The 19,957-nt window shown below is 35.3% G+C and overlaps 1 protein-coding gene across 1 annotated transcript in view; it reads right to left on the minus strand.

Moving 5' to 3' along the window:
* Positions 1-19,957, minus strand: part of Etnk1 (ethanolamine kinase 1) — a 57,635-nt gene that overhangs the window by 16,229 nt on the left and 21,449 nt on the right. The window contains exons 2-4 of the mRNA XM_004845755.4: positions 17,614-17,873; positions 3,726-3,866; positions 2,281-2,423 (exon numbers count right to left, since the gene is read on the minus strand). Of these exons, the coding sequence (XP_004845812.1) occupies positions 2,281-2,423; positions 3,726-3,866; positions 17,614-17,873 (544 nt within the window). The remainder of the gene's footprint in view (positions 1-2,280; positions 2,424-3,725; positions 3,867-17,613; positions 17,874-19,957) is intronic.

Consider the following 19,957-nt stretch of genomic DNA (forward strand, 5'->3'; position numbering starts at 1 on the left):
TTCTGAGACCACTACAGTAAGTATCAATGCAGTGCTGTAGTGTCCAACATGAAGCTTTTGTACATTAAACTTTCTAAGTTTACAGACTATGAGGGACGTTATCCTCTACTTATGACCAAAAACTCAAGCCATACAGTTCCATTACCCCAAACCCATCAGCTCCTAATATGAAACTTGACGCTAAAGAGTAGGCTAAGCTTCTTAACCTTACTTCCTTGAGTTTAGATTTTACCTGAACACTGTAACCATATTTTCTCAATGCTGATGTATCAACTATTCACATAGGAATGTAATTTTTTCAAATGGATGCTACAGGTCCAAATTAGCCTTCCTAACAGACATTATAAAACTGCTGACTGAGAGGAGAAGGAAAAAACCACAATCTTTCCGTAACTAACAAATATAACCACAAAGACAAGAAGAAACAAATGGCACAAAATGGACATCTACTGATAAAGGGCCAACTCTAAAAACTATATCAAAATAGTTACATTTGTGGAGATGAACGTATTCTTCTGTGCAGGAAATAAAAAACAAGACGCAAACGTATGCTTGAGGTAACTTTTGGCGTGTGTGTGTGTACGTGAGTGCGTGTGCACACTTTTAATATAGCTGACCAATACTTTAGAGACAGGCAACTATTTAAATGAGAAGTACATACCTAAAACAAAGTAATCTGATTTTTTTGGTCCCTTAGTGTTAAAATCAAGTTTTTCTATAAAATGAATATGCAAAAGAAACATAAAAATAAAAATATGGAAGGTTAAATTATATTACAAAAGAAATAACAGATTCTCTTTATTAACTTGCAGTTAAAAATAAAGCTGAGTGTCCACTTCAAATGTAAGATGAAGTCCCTCACTTGAAAGTCCACCATATAAAATGTGTTATTAGGACCTACACTGAACTTAAAAGCTAATACACTGTTTCACTCCATAGCTAATGTTCTTGTCTCATAAATGGTATTGAGATTTGGTTACTAACATACTGTAGAGTGCATATATACTATGACAAGTAGGTATAATAAATGGTCATTAAAGGACACTGCCAAGTACTTAAGATTTTAGGGTGTACTTGAATTTTAAAATAAAACTGATTCCACCAAAAAATTTCATGATGATTCAAACTTAAAAATGTTAGCTCAGTATGTCTAAAAATATAACTTCTAATCCACATTAAATATAAACAATACTCAAACCCTGACAGTGTTCCTTTGGCTGGTTTTCAAGTTAAAGTTGGCTATAAATATTAAAAACCTTTGTATTAGAATAGTCCCAACTACAATAATAAAGGTCATAAGTAGTAACAGAATAATTATGACCATGTTAATGAGAATTCTTTGGCTGATATTTATTTGCAACAGCATACTTCTGATTCAAAATATTATATTCTAATTACGATTATCTTCAAACATCGGTTTCCTGTGAAAAGCAATAATGTCATAGTTTCAAGCACAATTTTTAAATTAATGCTAATTCTTTAACCAAAATTATATTTTTAAATGTCAATTTAGTATTTGAAGAGCATCTACCCTTTAGCAACCAAACCTCAAACCACTTTACCCAATGATATAATACAACCAAATGTTGCTTAGATTAAAAAACCAGAAAATTTAAATACAATATATCAACATTCACAAAAAATTCCATCTAAAAGTATCAATGTCTACCTCAAAAAATATTGAAACTGTTTAATAAAAGCTTCTTGATTATTACTTTAGTACATGTAAATTTGAGCAACTACAAATACTTCCTCATCTCTGGCTCTCTCCCTAGCATCAACATATATAACAAATCAACACAATAAACAGGTGATGAAAACCCTAAAGATACATTTGTTTCTAATACAACAGCATGTTTCCTAACACTGTCCGAAAATTTCTGTGAAAACAGAAATAAAGCAGTGCAATGTCAACTTGTTGATTTTTCCATAACCCTCATTATAAGCAGATGTACTTTCAAATCATAAATAACCAAATAGGTTTCAGAGTTATACATATAAACAAAAGCATTTCATCATTTTATACTTAGATATCCAACACGAACAACTATTTCTAACAAACCAATTTTCAAAAACATTTTATACAAATATATATAGTATACTCCTAATTCATCACAGTTATCATGGCCTTATAGCCTAAAAGAAAATATTTAAAGGTTTTATGCATGTTTTTAATCCTTACATTTGAATTATATTTATTTTTATTCATATAAAGATCAAAAGACCATTAAGAAAATAGAAGAAATCAACCTTTCCTTACTGCTAAGGTCAAATACCTACCTTGTTTCTCATTGTAGATTATATTCTTACACAATAGGTCATTATGGCAAAGCACAACAGGTGAGCCCAGGTTGGAAAGAATCTCCTTCATCCAAGTCATCTCTTCCTGAAGAATCTGAGAGCTTGGGATATCACTTAGGAACCTTTTAGTTTCAAAAGAAGAGTTGTAGCTTATCTTAATGACATTTTTTCAAGTTTGATTAAGGATTAAAATCTATTTTGGGTAAGTCTTTCCCATTTAATTGCACATACTCCTGAATTAAAACATCAAACCAATGTATAAAGTAGTTGAAAATTTCAAAAAGCTGAAACAAAGAAAATCTTTAGAATGTGCCTAAATATGAATTTGAAAACTAAACAACAGTTAAAATGTTCAAGACCCTTCTGTAAAATGGCACAGTATTTACGCATAACCTATGAACATCTCCCTCTATACTTTGAATTATCTCTAGATTACTTAATACCTAATATAACATAAATGTTATGTCAGTGTTATACTGTATTGTTTAGGGAACAATGACAAGAAAAATGTAGGTGTTCAATGTAGGCATAATTTTTTTCAAATATTTTCCATCCATAGTTGGTAGAATCTATAGATGCAGAGTGTCGAAAGAGGGCTGACTTTACAGAGTACATCAAATTAAACTTTTAAATAATCAAATCCAAGAACTAGTTTTCCCTAACAAATTATAAAAAGTCAGAAGAGACAAGGGAGAAGAAAACCTATTATAGGTCCTGCCTGCCTGCCTCTGTTGTTCTTGAAAGATTTCCTAAACGCAACAATGTAGCCTTTACATACGATTCGGATATAAAGGACAAAATAAAATCTTCAGCTTTGTATAAGTAACAACCATGCTATATGATTCATATGATTTAGATTTTAAATACCAATCTGTAAGCCCTTTACATAAGAAATAATGAAACACCATAGTTTGTTTGATCCTGGGGAGTCAAGTCTCACAAAAGCCCAATGAAAATCCAGTAAGCCAATATTCAGCCTATTTGGCATGTAAATAGTATTAGTAAATTAAAATAACCCAAGTTCTTCATATTACTACCCTATCTCAATATAAATCTCTAGGCCTTTTCAAATCACCTTTAAACGAAAAGAATTTTTTTTTGAAAAAAGATCTTTATGGCCAACTCATGAAAAAATGCCCCCATTCACTGTGACCTTTATTATTATTTCCAAACAGATGTTCTGCATTTGTTTCTTGTCCCTCTACCTCCACCTTTTTGCTGTCACAGGGTTCTTTAATTTGGGGCAAGGGAGCAGAAGTAGATGGCAGTTATTTCCATTGTGCCATCTGAAAATCAATGTTTTTTTTTTTATTCTAATGCAAAGAGATAAACCAGACTTCATACATAAAAACCTTGCAGCTATCTTTGAGTTCTTATAAAACAAAGCAGTACCAAAAAAATTTCAAATGTAAAAGTAAGCTTACCTTTTATTAATGTCTTCATCTGCAAATCTTGTGGGAATGAGAGAGAAATATTTTCCCATCTTTAGCCACAGATTAGATTTGGGGATCCAGCCATTGTGTGCATGGATAGCATGGATTTTAGCAAGGTGACGAGCTATTAGCCTGTTTAAAACAAAACAGCATAAAAACAGAAAAAAAAATGCATTATAAAAAAATTGCATCTATTGACATTAAACATAACTTTCCCTGACCAAATTTTAGTCATGCTTCTCAACTGTCCTCTAGCCATTTCTATGTATTTCCTTGTAAAATCCCAGTTTAGCAAAAATGCCCTGCCTTCAATACCTAATCACTCTTGCTATGTGATTAGATTTCTTATCCTCCACCACCCCCCGGATCAGTGATGGCCAACCCAAATGCTCAAACTGCAACTCAAAACCCACTTATTATCGCAAAGTGCCAGCACTGCAATTAAACCTGAATACCGAGGTCTTAGTTTAGAAATAACAACTCACACATTAACATCTTGTCTTGAAAGAACACTCGTGCCATAGGTTTACCCCACTGCCCTAGATTATGTCTGATCACCATGGCCTATCCTCAGCAAGAACAGTGTTATGTTAGTTTAGTCAGAATCCCCTTTGCTCTTGATGTTACGTCTTACTAACTTTTATTCACTGATATCCCATTCTGCTTCTGACTTTATCATCCTACTAGCTCATCCTGTAATAGGAGTTGAGCCCAATTTCTTTTCACCAACTGCAAAATTCCACTGCTGAGGCTCCTGTAACTACTATGACTGTCCTAAATAAAGCTTGCCTTTATTATGCTTTACGAGTATCAATGATTTTCAACAGTTACAGTTGCCATGACTCAGTATCGGGTCCATCCCTGGAGTCTCAGAATAGTCACCCAGGACCCTCTGTGTGAGCCTTTGAAACATTTTTCTTCACTTTTGGCTGACTGATGGGGAAAATCCACTGGTGAATTAGACTCGTAAGCCACTGCTCTGGAAAGACATCTATTGACGCTGACAAGGACAGATTTTGATTCTTATGATTCTGGACAGATGCTCTCAAACTAGGCTTCTTTTGAAAGTTATCACCAGAGTTCTAAGTCTCTTCTTGCATCACTTCCTTGACTGGGGATTATTCCCAGACTCCCAGGACAGAAGTCTCTATGTTCTCTATGTTCTCTCTATGGATCTTGCTTCTCCAATAAGAACTTCTCTGTCATCTGATTGATACTCCTCTTTTTGAGTCCTATTTGCACAGCAACCCTCCCTACCTTCTTTTATTGGCATGGTATTGCTGAGGAACTTCAAAAAATAATCACAGAGGCTCTGTGATGTCCCTAGAAATTCTCATTAAATTGGTCTCTGATACAGGCACAGCATCAAAATATCTAAAGGCTTCCCATGTGACATTAATACAAAAAACATTTCAGAGCCATTTAACTAAGGCACACAGGGAATCTAGCATTGTAGTGATCTGCCACCACCTCTGATTAACATGGGTTTATCAGACTTTTATACCATCATGAATATGCTTGTTCTAATCAATTTAGTTTCTGGTAAAAGAATCCTAATTGTCCTTTGGAAAAATCCTATCCCCATTACTTTTAGTTCATGTGGCTCGTAAAGAGATGATCTCAATCCTAACTGTATCCCTTCCTCACCACTAAATTTAGGAGTAAATATATGGCCCAGAACTGCTCAAATTATGGCATTTTTCAGGTCACAGTGATTGGCTCAGGAAATATTACCTAAGATATGCCAAAAAAGACTTAATTCTATATTTGTTAACGCTATTTACTTTGGTTGAAGCTATTAGAAAAAGAGGCCCGGGGATTTAGCTCAGTGGTTCCGCCGACCCAAGTTCGATCCCCGGTACCAAAAAAAAAAGAAAGAAAAAGAGGACCTGGCTACAGAAGTCTTCTCGTCATTATTATGGTCATTCTTTAAGAAAGTTTGTCAGAAAATAAGGCTAACACACCATCAATCAGAAGAGAGTAGTATTCCTAATGATATTATTAGAGCCCCTGGATCTGACTCAGTATTCTCAGTTTATGCACTAGTAAATTCCTTCTCCTTTAAGACAGTTTGGATTTTCTAATTATCATCTTCAATCTCACTGTAAAAATATTAACCTCTGTAATCTTTTTATGTGCATGCGCTTTGCGTCACACCTCTCAAATAGGTATCTATCTTACCTGGCTGACCCTCCTGAAGACCAAATACTCATGTCTACAAGAACAGAAAGGAAAAGATCTACTTTTCTGCCAGTCTCTCATATATGCTTAGAAAGGTATTCACAATTAACTTAGGGTACTTGAACACTAAGTAACTTCATGACAAAGTAAGGTGGTAATAAAAATCAAAAAGCACAGGACAACTGTATACACATGCATATATACATATACATACAAACACACCCATTTTAACCTAGTAAGAACTGATTTTAAAATGTGTAGAAGGAAAACCAGGAGGCTTCAAGAAAGGTAAATCTATGTTACATAAAACTCAAGAGGCAAGCTCTGTCGGCAGAATATAATATCCTAGAAATATTCACTTAACAAGTGAGACAATTCAGAAGACTTGTCATAGATTAGAAAATGCATTTAAATACAATAAATTATATTTGCTGTGATTTTTTTTTAAAACAAATGAGTACCACTGTCCTTTTTGATGATTTATTCACAGGGTCTGCAGGAGACCCTGACTTGCAAGACATAAAATAGTATCTTGAAAGTAGTCCACCTAATCAGCTAAAGTGACTAAAATGGTAAATACTTCAAAAATATATAAAATAGTATGGCCACAATTCCAGGGAACACTTACAGGATAATGAAATCTGTTTAAGTAAAAGAGAAAATAGCACCTAATTTTTAGTGCCGTGACTTTTCTGGTAGAAAGATGGCCAACTGGGGCTGAGCCAGGATTTGAACTGATAATATGATTCAAAAGCCAAACCCATTCCATCACAGAATATCCCCATAAGACTGCACAAAATTAATTGGGGTTTCATTTGTATTCTACCACTGTATTTGCAAATGGAACTTAAGCAAATAATTTCTTATCTCTGGTTCATTGAATCCTTACAAGAGAAACAAAGTAGCCTGTTACATAGTTCCGACTTTCTTCTTCAGATCTAATATATGTCCCTAAATAACACGGGGAAAAAAAAAGATCTACATAAAAATCTAATATAGCCAGGCAAAGTTTTGTACATCTGCAATCTCAGCTACTGTGAGGACTGAGGCAAGAAAAGAATCACAAGTCGGAGGCCATCCTGGACAAGCAGCATGACTGTTTCAAAATTTAAAACTTCTGGAGGATGTCCACTGTCACCACTCTTGTTCAATACAGTTCTGAAAACACTAGCCAGAGCAATCAGACAAAAGAAAGAAAGAAAAGGAAGAAGGATAGAAAAGGAAGAAGTTAAATTATCATTATTTAAAAGTGATACCCTACATAGAAGATCCCAAAAACTCCACCAAAAGACTTGTAGACAGGGCTAGGGATTTACGCCGCCTGCCTCGCAAGCACAAGGACCCAAGTTCAATCCCTGGTACCAAAAAACAAACAAACAAACAAATTCAGTAGCACAGCTGAATACAAAGTCAACACCCAAAAATCAATAGCTTTCCTGTACACAAATAACAGACTCACGGAGAAAGAAATTATAGAATCCCTTTCACAACAGCATCCAAAAAAATGAAATGCCTAGGAATCAATCTAACAAAGGAAGTAAAAGTTCTCTGCATTGAAAACTACAGTACTCTGAAAAAGGAGATTGAAGAGGATATCAGAAAATGGAAAGATATCCCTTGTTTTTGGATAGGAAGAACCAATATAGTGAAAATGGCCATATTTCCAAAATTGTTATACAGATTTAATGTAATCTTAATCAATATTCCAACAACATATCTCACCAAATTAGAAAAAACAATCCTAAAATTTATTTGGAAGCAGAAGAGACCTAGACTAGCAAAGGCAATTCTGGGCAACAAAGGCAAGGCAAGGGGTATCATAATCTCTGACTTTAAATTATACTACAAAGCTACAATTATAAAAACAGCATGGTAATAGCAAAAGAATGGACCTTAGGATCAATGGAAGAGACTAGAAGATGCAGACACAACTCTAGACATATTCAGCCACTTAATCTTTGACAAAGGAGCCAAACAACTTCACTGGAAGAAAGATCACCTCTTTAATAAATGGTTCTGGAAAAACATGCTACGTGGAAAGCCAGATTGAAATTAGACCCATATCTTTTACCATGCACTAATCTAAAATTGAAATGGATCAAAGATCTAAATATTAAAGTGTAAACACTAAATCTGCTGCAAGAGAGATAGGTAGAACACCTGTGGACAAAGGAGGAGGCAAAGACTTCATGAACAAAGCCCAGACTGCACAAAGAATCAATAACTAGGGCTTCATTTTATTAAAAAGCTTTTGCACAGCAAGAGAAACCACCAATAGAGTGAAGAGACAAGCCTCAATATGGGAAAAAATTTTTACTAGCTATTCATCAAAGGACTATTATCTAACATATATAAAGAACTCAAAAAAATTAGAACTCCCAAATTTAAAGACCCAATCCAAAAATGGGCATCTGAAATGAAAAGACACTTCTCAGATGAAGAATTAGAAATGGCAAATAAATACATGAGAAAATGTTCAACATCACTGGTCATTCGTGAAATGCAAATTAAAACAATGCTGAGATTCCATCTCACTCCAGAAAGAATGGCTATCAAGAAATCAACCAATAACAATTGCTGGAGGGGTTGTGAGAAAAAGAAACCCTTCTCCATTGTTGGTGGGAGTGTAGACTAGTGCAACCACTTTGGAAATCAGTGTGGAGATTTCTCAAAAAACTGAAACTAGAGGTTCCATTTGACCCAGCTATTCCTCTTCTTGGTATCTTCCTGAAAGAATTAAAAGCATCATACCACAGCGATATATGCATCCCCATGTTTATAGTGGCACAGTTTGTAATAGCTAAATCCTGGAAACAGTCCAAATGCCCATCAATCAATGAGTGGATAAAGATGTGTTTTTTGGGTTTTTTTTAACAATGGAGTACTACCTCTGCCATAAAGGATGCACTTCAGACACAGCTAAATGGATGGACCTTGAGACCATACTCTTACATGAAATAAATTGGACACACATTTTAAAATACCATATTGTTTCTCTGGTGTGAGAAACTGAAAGTGGACTAAATAAGGACTTAAATGTATAACAGATATTGGGAAATGGGAAATGTGAAGAAAACGGTCAAATGGACAAGAAAAAAAGTGAAAATAGAAGGAAAAAATGGAAACAAAGCTTTTGAATATAGAAGGGGAAGGGATGTAAGGAGGGAATGGGATAAAATAAAATTTACTTTAAAAAAAAATTAAAAACTGTTGGGATATAGCTCAGTACCAGAGAGCTTACCTAGCATGCTCAAGACTCTAGGTTCAATCCTCAGTGCTGAAGAAATAATTTTTTATTGAATCCAGGCACAGCTGCACACACCTGCAATCCAAGCTCAGGAGGCAGAGGCAAGAGGATCACAAGTTTGAGACTGGCGTGGGCAACCTGGCAAGACTCTAACTCAAAGTAATAAAAAAGACTGGGGATGTAGCAGTGCTTACTGATTTCAATCCCCGGTGGAACAACAACAAAATTTTTATTGAAATTCTTAACTTAAAAATGACAATATAGGGCCGGGGATTTAGCTCAGTGGTTTCGCCGCCTGCTGCGCAAGCGCAAGGACCCGAGTTCGATCCCAGTACCACAAAAAAAAAAAAAAAGACAATATAAATTTCACATTCAAATTCACATACAAAGACCTTATAGATTAACTTCCTATTTCACATCAATTGCCTAGGAATTACAATAAAAAGATTTACAGCCCATAAACTATGGAGTGATAAGGCATAATTTTCCAAATCAACTACTCCTTCAAACAAAAAATAACATTACACATGGAATTTATAGATTATAGATGGGATTCTGAGATTTACATAAAATCTTAAAAACATTTTCTCTATCCCGGGATACACTGCTACTCTAAATGGAAGCAAACTAAAATAGCTATTAGTAGGGCCAGGGATTTAGCTCAGTGGTTCTGCCGTCTGCCTCACAAACACAAGGATCCGAGCTTGATCCCTGGTAGCAAAAAAAAAGATAAAATAGCTATTAGTGATCATCCCACTATAGCATAATACTTGTAAAATTAATTATCAAGAGCTAATGTTCAGTAGCTTCTAGAAGTAAATTAAAGATAATCTGCCCTATCAATAAATGTACTAAGATGAAGTTGAATTATATAAAAGGGAAAGTAAATATTAAATAATGTTTATATAACAGGTAGAAATATATTAATGTTATTTAAAATTCTAGGCAGCATTTTCCTGTACAATTCAAAATAGCACTAATAGCAGATATTGCATTATCAGTACAACTGATACTAAGTTATCTTTCAAAGGGCAAAGACCTTCCTTATTCTTCTATTCTAATGCTCACCACTTAGGACACACTTACTGTTAAACATACTGTTTATGTACAAATTAGAATCACTTATCGAGTACACAGAAATTTTCCATACCATCAAGGGATTCTTTATTTATCAGATAAATTCAAATCTGTTTTGGATTTACTTGAATATCATGTAATAAAAATTTCCTTAAATTTGTATATGACAATCAGTGTTTTCCTATTTTAAAAAAACACAATGAAATACTTGCCTGGGGTTTTTTTCCCACACCTTTTTATTAGTGCACATTGCTTATACAGACTAATGGGTTTCATTCTGGCAGATTCATGAAGTACTCTGACCATTTTCACCCCCACCTGCCCCTTGCTTGGCCGTCTTCCCTCACTTCACACGGTGGCAATGCATGTATTTTGACCATACTCATCCTACACCACAGCCACATCTTGTTCAAGTCTCTTCTCAAAGTCTAAAATTCAAGCCAATTTCTACAGGTCTCAGAACTACTAGTCTTTTTATCATAAGCAAAAAAAATATTTTTTAATTAAAATTTAAAAAAAAACAAGGAATGTGCCTCAAGTATTTGGGGTTTCTTCAACAAAAATCATAAACTGGGGTGCTTATAAATGATTTAGAAATTTCTTTCTCATAGTTGTGGAGGTATGGAAGCCCAAGGCACAAGCACATTTCATGCCGGTTTAAGGACAGCTCCTCATACATGGTACCCAATGGTGCACCTTTACATGGGGAAAGGGTGAGTGAGCTTCCACAGAGCTCTTTCATAAGGACTGGAAGGACATTCACGAGGGCTTCTCTGCCACGACAACCCCCAAAAGGCCCTGTCTCTTATACTGTTACACTGGGAGTTAATTTCAACAAAAGAATTTCAAAGGGACATAAGACAAGGTATTTAAAATAAATCTCCTTATAGAAATAACAAATATAGGGGCTGGAGATGTAGCTCAGTGGCAGAGCACTTGTCTAGCATGCACCAAGTCCTAGGTTCAATCTCCAGCACCACACACACACACACACACACACACACACACACACTCTATTTCAATCATACCACCTCCATATTTCAAAACTAGTTTGCTAAGAAACTTTAAAAATTGAATATATACTAAATGTAAGTTCGATACTCAGCTAAAAATTCTGATAAACTGCACTTAAACAAAACATGCACTTAAAGCTAGGAATTGTGACACATGCCTATGGTCCCAGCACTCAGGGAGGCTGAGGCAGGAGGATTCTTCTGAGATCAAGGTCAACCTGGACTACATAGTGAGAAGGAAGGGAGAGAAAGGAAGAAAGGAAGAAAATAAGAGAAAAAGAAAAAAAAAGTTTACAAATAAATTCAACAGTTACAGAATACAAAAATCAATGTGAAACCCAGATGTATTTTTATATGCATCACTGAACGAATCACTGCAAAAAGAAAATTCCACTTAAAATAGCATCAAAGAAAATGAAATATTTAGGAAAGAACTTAAAAAATTGTTTTAAAAACTAAAGTACATAAATAAATGGAAAGATCCAATGCTCATGGACTGCAAAACTCAATATTGCTATTAAGATGTCAATACAATCCCAAGTCATCTACTAACTTGATGCAGTCTTTATCAAAATCCCAAAGATGATCTTTGCAAAAACATAAAATCTATTCTAAAATTCATACAAAAATCTCAAAGGACCCTGCATAGCAAAAAACACTTTGAAAAAGAAAAGCAGAGTTTGAAGTTTTACACTTGCTATTTTCAAAGGTAGAGTAATCAAAACAGTATGGTACTGGTACAAAAACATACATTCAGACAAATGAAATAGAACAGAGAACCCAGAAATAAATTCACATATACAAAGTCAAGTGATATTCAACAAGAGTGCCAAGACCATTCAATTAGGAAAGGACACCAAATGGTTCTCAGAAAACTCAGTATCTGCAATATGCAAAAAAGACAGGACAGGACAGGACAGGACAGGACAGGACAGGACAGGACAAGACAAGAGGGAAAAGAAAAGAGGGGAGGCAGGGGAGGGGAGAGGAGGGGACAGGAGGGGAGAGAAGGGGAGAGAAGGGGAGGGGAGGGGAGGGAGGGAGGACAAGCCAGAGTTTTTCCTTACATCATACTAAAAAATTAATTCAAAATGTATTAAAGAGCTAAATGTAAGAGCTAAAAATATAAAAACTGTTAAAGAACATAAAGGAAAGTTTCATGATTTTAGTCACTTGACAGTGATGTTTTGGATAAGGCACCAAAACACAAACAACAGAAATGAAAACAGAAGAACTGGACTGTATCAAAATTTAAAACTAAAAGGACATTCATCATAGTAAGAAGCAACCCACAGAATGAGAGGAAATATTTGCAAATCATACAAAGTTCCTGACTTTCAACAGCTCAACAATACAATTTTATGGACATTCAGCATAAAACATGATTTGAATTTCAATCTTTTCCCAGGACAGCAACATGCAGGACGATACTCTCAAATACTACTGGGCTATACCAAAAACCAGCCCTCTCAGTTGCCTACATGACCACGGAGGTAAATAACTGATATTCTAGGGTGTACTACTTTGGAAAACTATGATGTTCAGTAAGGCAAGTGGATTAAACACATTTAACAGTATTTTCAGATTAATGGTGGGTTTATCAGAAAATAATGTCATTAAAAAAAAGAAAATGTCATTGTTAAGTCTAGGAACGTGTGTATTTGACAAGAGCTTAATACTCAGATATAGTAATGAAGTCCTACAATTCAACAAAAAGAAACAGATAACCTAATCAGAATTGGACAGAATAGGCATTTTTCCGAAGAAGATAAAACATACAGCCAATAAACATAAATGTAGGTTCAACATCACTAATCATTAGAGAAATGTAAATCCAAAACAAGGCAATACCCCTTGCACTAATTAGGATGGGTACTATAAAAACTAAAAAAAAAAATTTTAAACAGGAAATGATTGTTGGCAAGAATGTGGAGAAAATGAAACCCTTGCACAACATCAGTAGAAATATAAACTGCCATGAAAAACAGAAAGGTAGTTTCTTGAAAAATTAAAAATAGAATTATTTTAATTCAAGGTATTTACTTCAAAAGAATTAAAAATAGGGCTTCAGGGAGATTACCTGCACACCCATGTTCATAGCAGTATTATTCACAATAGCTAAAAAAAGCTGAAACAATACAAATGTCTACCCATGGATGAATGAATAAACAAAATGTAGTATATAAATATAAAGGACTATTATTAAGCCTTGAAAAGGAAGGAAATTCTGGGTTGGAAGTATAGCTTAGTGATATGGGTGCACACAGCATGCACAAGGCCCTGGGTTTGAGCCCTACTACCACCACCAAAAAAAAAAGGATATTCTGACACATGTTACCACATGGATAAACCTTGAGGACATCATGCTAAGTGAAATAAGACAGTCACGAAAATACAAATACTGTATGATTCCACTTACATGAGGTACCTAGAGTAGTCAAATTCATAGAGATAGTAGATGATGGTTGTCAGGGTCTAGAGGAAAGGGGGAATAGGGAGTGTTATTTAATGGATATAGAGTTTCAGTTTTGCTAGATGAAGATTCCTGGAAATCAGCTATGAAACAATATGAATGTATTTAAAGCTACTGAGCTGTACACTTTTAAAAATGGTTAAAATGGTAAATGTTATGTGTATGTACAATAAAAAAGTTCTTAAAACGATCTGATTATAGCACTTTATTTTCTATCAGTAAATTGTATAAAAAGAAAAAACTATAATTTTTATATTTCTTAAAGATTACTTATTTTAAATAATTTTTATTTACTAACAAAATATTAAGAAATAAAATCCAACAATGTATAAAAAAGAATTATACACCATGACCAAGTAGAATTATCCCAGTTATGCAAGACTGGTTCAACATTTGATAATCAATTATTGTAACCATCACATCAACAGAATAAAGAAAAAAAATCACACAAATTTATTAATAGGTAAAGAAAAAGTCTTCCACAAAATCAAACACCAATTAATCATAAAGAAAACTTCAGTATACGAGGAATGGAAGGGAAATTTCCTCACCTTGATACAGAACAACTATCAAAAAAACCTCTTTAATGCACAATGATAAAGAATATCTACATCCTACGTAATGGTAAGAAACATGATGCTTTCCTACTAAGATAAGGAATAATGTGCAAGGATACCTTCCCTTTCACAAATTGCTCTCTACATTGTACTCGAAGTCCTAGTTAATGCAATTAAACAAAAAAAGAAGAGGTACAAAAAATTCAAGAATATATATATTTCATATATATATGTACATGAAAACACAATGTTTACTAAGGCAGTTAAGACTACTAGACAAATAAATATTAGCCTTAAGCATCTTTGTTCTTAAATCTTTTGGATACTGCTTTTTTTCTGCCTGATATTGCCAGGCAAGTTACTGACAACAACAAAACCCAATGTAGCTCAGCACACTCCTGGAATCCGAGCCACGCAGAAGTTAAGGCAGGAAGATCACAAAATCAAAGTTAGCCTGGTGAGGGCCACAGATTTAGCACAATGGTGCCACCGCCTGCCTCACAACTGCAAGGTCCCGAGTTCAATCCCCAGTACCAAAATAATAATAATAATAATAATAAAAAAATTTTAAAAAGCTAGCCTGGAGTTGCCTCATAATAAGGGATGGGGATATAGCTCAGTGGCAAAGTGCTTGTCTAGCATGTGAAAGGCCCTGGGTTCAATTTCCACAACTACCAAAAAAAATGTAAAAGATACAAAATTATCTTTTTATATCTAGAGAAAGTTTCTCATATTGGTAATAGTATAGGGCCTGCCAATCTAAAAATATAACCTTTCACTCTGTAGTGAGGGTGCTTATTTCCTATAAACCCTCCTTTTGAGAACATGTACAGAAGGAGAGAGAAAGATGTATCCACAGGGAAGAGGGTTAAGGCTGGGGATCCTGCTCAGAAAGGATTCCCAGGGATCCTTGTGCTAGGGTCAGAACTTCAGAATGACCAGCTTGGTCTACTTTCTGTTACAATGCTTATCAAAGAGCAGCAGCACTGCAACCTCTGTAGCCCTGATTTTGTACAACCATTAATCTTGGCCTAGTGCTGCTCACTGAGGCTCCAACTGACTATAATACAGTAGTGGTTGGCATTCACATAATTGTCTAGACACTTCATGCCCAGCTGCTGTCATTTTTCTTTGTCCCCCTCTTAGCTTTTTCAAAGTACTGGGAGAGCTCCTACATGACTTCAACATAGTTCAGGTTGAGTTCTACCTCTAACTTTGACTTGGTTCCCACCTCCTTCTCTTTGAAAAAAGTTGTCTTTTCTTGTGGCTGCTGGATCCTACTGCTGCCGTGTGGATGCTGCCCGGACCTTCTGTAACACACGTGGACCTCACTGGGAGCCCTGGGAGGCTAGGTGAAAAAGGACTGACACTATCTGTCTCCTTATAAAAGCCTCAGGGGAGATATGCACAAAGGAAGTACCATGGAGAATCGAGGTAGTGTTCAATGGCCTTCCCATATGATTCTGGTGGTTTCACACCCAAGCCATGGCTGGACAATGTTGCCTGTATCTTGCATATACAAGAAGAGAACACCAAGACTCAGTAGATTTTGACGTTGATGCCTTTGCTGCCATCTCTGATTGTAAAAGTGCAAATGGGCACTGAGACTCCTGGACTTGTGGGCATTTTGCAGATCCTGAGCTATGGGCAAGCAGGTGTTTACTTTTCAGTGAAAAGACAGATATTAAAGTGGGGTAAAGCTTCTGGATATTGATTCTGAATACAAATATTTTTCTCTCTGCTTTTATTTCCAAGGAAATTCACGTGCCCCTTCTCTAGTAACCTTATAAAATATATTCTTTTGTATCTGAATCTAACCCTTGCTTTTCTTTGGTTCAATTTATGAATCTTTTTATTCTTAATCCCATTACATAAGCATTTCTCAACTCGGCAAAGACAAGTAATGTATAAATGAATGTATAAATAAATGAATGAATGAATGCCTAACGACTACAAAAAATTTGACACAAAAGGGCAAACAGTTGTGTACTACGGTAGCACATGTCTGCAGTCTCAATTACTTGGGAAGCTGAGGCAGGAGGCTCTTGAGTTCAATGCCAGCCTGGGCAACACAGCTAGACCCAATCTCAAAAAACAAATAAAAAAGTATTAATCAGGATCCTTCAACACAAAACATCTAACAAGTATACTCATGTAAAAGAAGACAGTACATCTGATAACTAAAATCTAGGGTTTGAATAGATTTCTATTCCTAAATGTATTAATATGTTCAGGTTTACCAAAAAGCAAATAATATTGGTCCATTTAATTTTTATCACTGGTTTAATTCAGCAACTCTTAAAAGTATAATCCAGGAACCCCTGGAGACTTGAGGCTCAGGAAGGGCATATGGTAAAAACTATGTTTTTTCATAAGCATTATTTACCATTCTCTTATTCTCTCCCAAGTGTACAGTGTACATTATGAGCCTACCAAATATATGACATCATCGGGCTGATGGTAACAGGATGTCCACTTCATATTCTCCTGTTCTCAACATTCTGTTTTAACTTGTGATATGGTAAATACTGACAAATATAAATGAAATACTAAAACAAAAGCTCTCTGGGTGCTCAGGAAGTTTTCAGAGCTACAAAGAGGCTTTGAGAGCAAAATAAAGAACAAACCTGCTGTTTTCAAATCAAGTCCATTTTCTAGAGGTTTCAAAAGCAGAAAGCAAATTTTTAAAGTTGATAATTTCTGAAATTCATGACGATATATGATATTATTCTTTATAAAAAATATAAAATACAGAATTGTAAAATGAACTTAAAGGATAACAAAAACAACAGAATCAAGAAAATTTTACTGGAAGAACTGTGAAAATATGAGCAATTAAGTAATAAGCAACTGGTTAAAAACAGTATGACACTTTGATGAAACACTACTTTAAAAACCTAAGAGGAAGTCAGGCATGGGGGCACAAGCCTTTATCCCAGCCCTGTGGGGAGCTGAGGCAGGCAGATTACAAATTTAAGCCCAGCCTGGGCAATTTAGCAACTTAGTGTATGTAACCCTGCCTCAGAACAAAAAATTTTTAAAAGGCAGTGCAAAGGACGTGGGTTCAGTCCCCAGTGCCACCCCCTTACCCCCACCAAAAAATTAAGAGGAAACGACCTTATACATCACTTAATTAAAAATCTCTTGCAGCTTTTTCTTCTGCAAAGACTCAACTATGAAAATAGCAAATATTTCTTTTAATTTGTTTTTTTTAGGAAATAAAAGCTCTAAAGAAAGTTTCCAAGTGAACGAAACAGTTGTTGGAAAAAGGGTAATTTTAAAGAATACTTCCTTTATGCATTTAATATTCTTTTTCGAAAGGGAAATATACCTGAAAATAGCTGGGTTGCAGACATGCTTTGGATCCAGTGCCTCTCCCTGTATGAACTCATAGCACAGTCCATTATTGAAGGTACAGTAGAGTTGCGGTGCACAGCCGTGAGCTTGCAACACTCTAAAACTCTTCACCTCTTCATCTCGATCGACTAACAACTCAGTCTTATTGCCATAAATTCTCACCAGGACAACGTCTTCCATGGTATTACCCACATAACAGCCAATAAGTTTATTAGTGATTCCATCTGTGAAGAGCTGTCAGGAAAAGAAAAAATGAGGAAAACAGCAATTAAATATTGTTAAAGAAAAGAAAAAGAGATAACATGAAGATAGTGAGCAAAATACTAACTCAAGCAAAACATCAGTGGTTCACTACTAGAGCAGATGCTTAGCATATGTGAGATTCTGTGTTCAATTTCCAGAACCCAGGGAGAAAAAAACAACTTTTTTTTTTTGGTACCAGGGTTCGAACTTGGGTCCCTGCACTTGCAAGGCAGGCGGTGGAACCACTGAGCTAAATCCCCAACCCAACCAACTTCTTAACATAAAAGAATCTTTGGAAGGCTGGAGATGTAGCTCAAAAGCACAGTGCTTATTTAGCATGCACAAGATCCTGCGTTGGATCCTCAGCACCATAAAAAAAGAGCCTTTGAATACAATTTTGTCTAACATATCTGTAATTTTAATTCTAGATTTAAGCAAGGAATACTAATTTTAACACATGGCCTTTAATTCCTATAACATCACATCTTCTTTGACCCAAATGTGTTGATTATTCATTTTGTCTCTAATATTTGCTCTATTCTAAGTCCACCTTGTAATGCAATTATTGTGTAATCTCTTCTTCATCCAACAGACTAAAATGTCCCTGAAGATGTGACAGTCATCTTCCTAGCATCATATATTACATATAGAAATTTTTAATTATACTCAAAGATTTAAATATAGATTTACATTATGGTACATTATGGAAAATCACCAACACAACAAAAAAAATCCCAACTTTATTAATTTTAAAGATTAAACATGCAGGGCCAGGGATTTAGCTCAGTGCTTCTGCCTCCTGCCTTGAAAGCGCAAGGTCCCGAGTTCGATCCCCAGTACCAAAAAAAAAAAATTAAATATGCATTAAACATTGTTTTAAGTACTTAAGTTCTAACAGTTTAAACTTACAGGAAGAACAGAAGTGGAGATTTCTGGGGTATTTTCTAAATGGAACTTTGGGAACTTTTTCAAAAGCTTTAAACCAAGTACATTAATCTTTTTTTTAATCTGAGCATAAAAAAGATTTAAAAAGCAATTGGGTGATTAGAAATACTAGCTTTCAAAATCTGGTCAAAAGTTGTCACTTTCATTTTCCTCTACACTAATTTGACATAACTTTTCTACTTACCCAGTTATAATTCACAACTTTTGGAAGCTCTCAAATGAAATGGGGTGGGGTGGGGGGTAGTGAAAGCGACACTGACATTTTTTCCACCACAATTAGGCAAGAATGGGGGGCGGGCCCAAAAGGTTCTAAGTACATACAGCTAGGTATTGTACCACACACCTATGATCCCAGAACTCCGGGAGGCTGAGGCAGGAAGAATTGAAGTTTAAGTCCCTCCTGAACAACTCAGTGACTTACTTAGCAAAACCCTGTTTCAAAATTAAAAGTTAAGGGCCGGGGATTTAGCTCAGCGGTTCCACCACCTGCCTCGCCAAGCACAAGGTCCTGAGTTCGATCCCCAGTACCAAAAAAAAAAGTTAAAAAGGGCTAGGGATGTAGCTCAGTGCAAAGCTCCTGTGTTCAAGCCCCAGTACCACACAAGGACACAAAAGTATCCACATTTAACTTGTGAGAAAAAGGATAAGCATTTCTTTCTCAATTAGACTTTTATGATATTAAATAGTATTTTTTTAAAAGCTTTACATCTTCAAAGGAAGTCTGCCCCCCACCCCAGCACTGGAAGTGAACCCAGAACTTTGCCAATACTAGACAAGCACTCTGCAACTGAACTGCATCCTAGCCCTTTTTATTTTATTTTGAGACATCACCTCACTCATTTTCCCAGGTTGGCATCAAACTTGAGATCCTCCTGCCTTTGCCATTGTGTCTCTATAGCATGCACCTCCAAGCCTGGCTCAGAGGAAGATTTGAAAGAAAGTATTAAAATTAATAAACATTAAATAGGTGTTTAAAGTGTTTATTATATACAGTACTTAGCTGTTATTCTTATTCACCTAATGCAGGTAAAACTGCATGAACCAATGTAAAGATACTTATTGTGAATATCTATGTTTTTTACATATACACAAACATACAAATACTGTTTTTCGCCCACATTTGCAAAAAT

This window comes from Heterocephalus glaber, unplaced genomic scaffold, assembly GCF_053883595.1.
Source record: "Heterocephalus glaber isolate CG9 unplaced genomic scaffold, H.glaber_assembly_v1.0 deba00001444, whole genome shotgun sequence".
NCBI classification, from domain to species: domain Eukaryota; kingdom Metazoa; phylum Chordata; class Mammalia; order Rodentia; family Bathyergidae; genus Heterocephalus; species Heterocephalus glaber.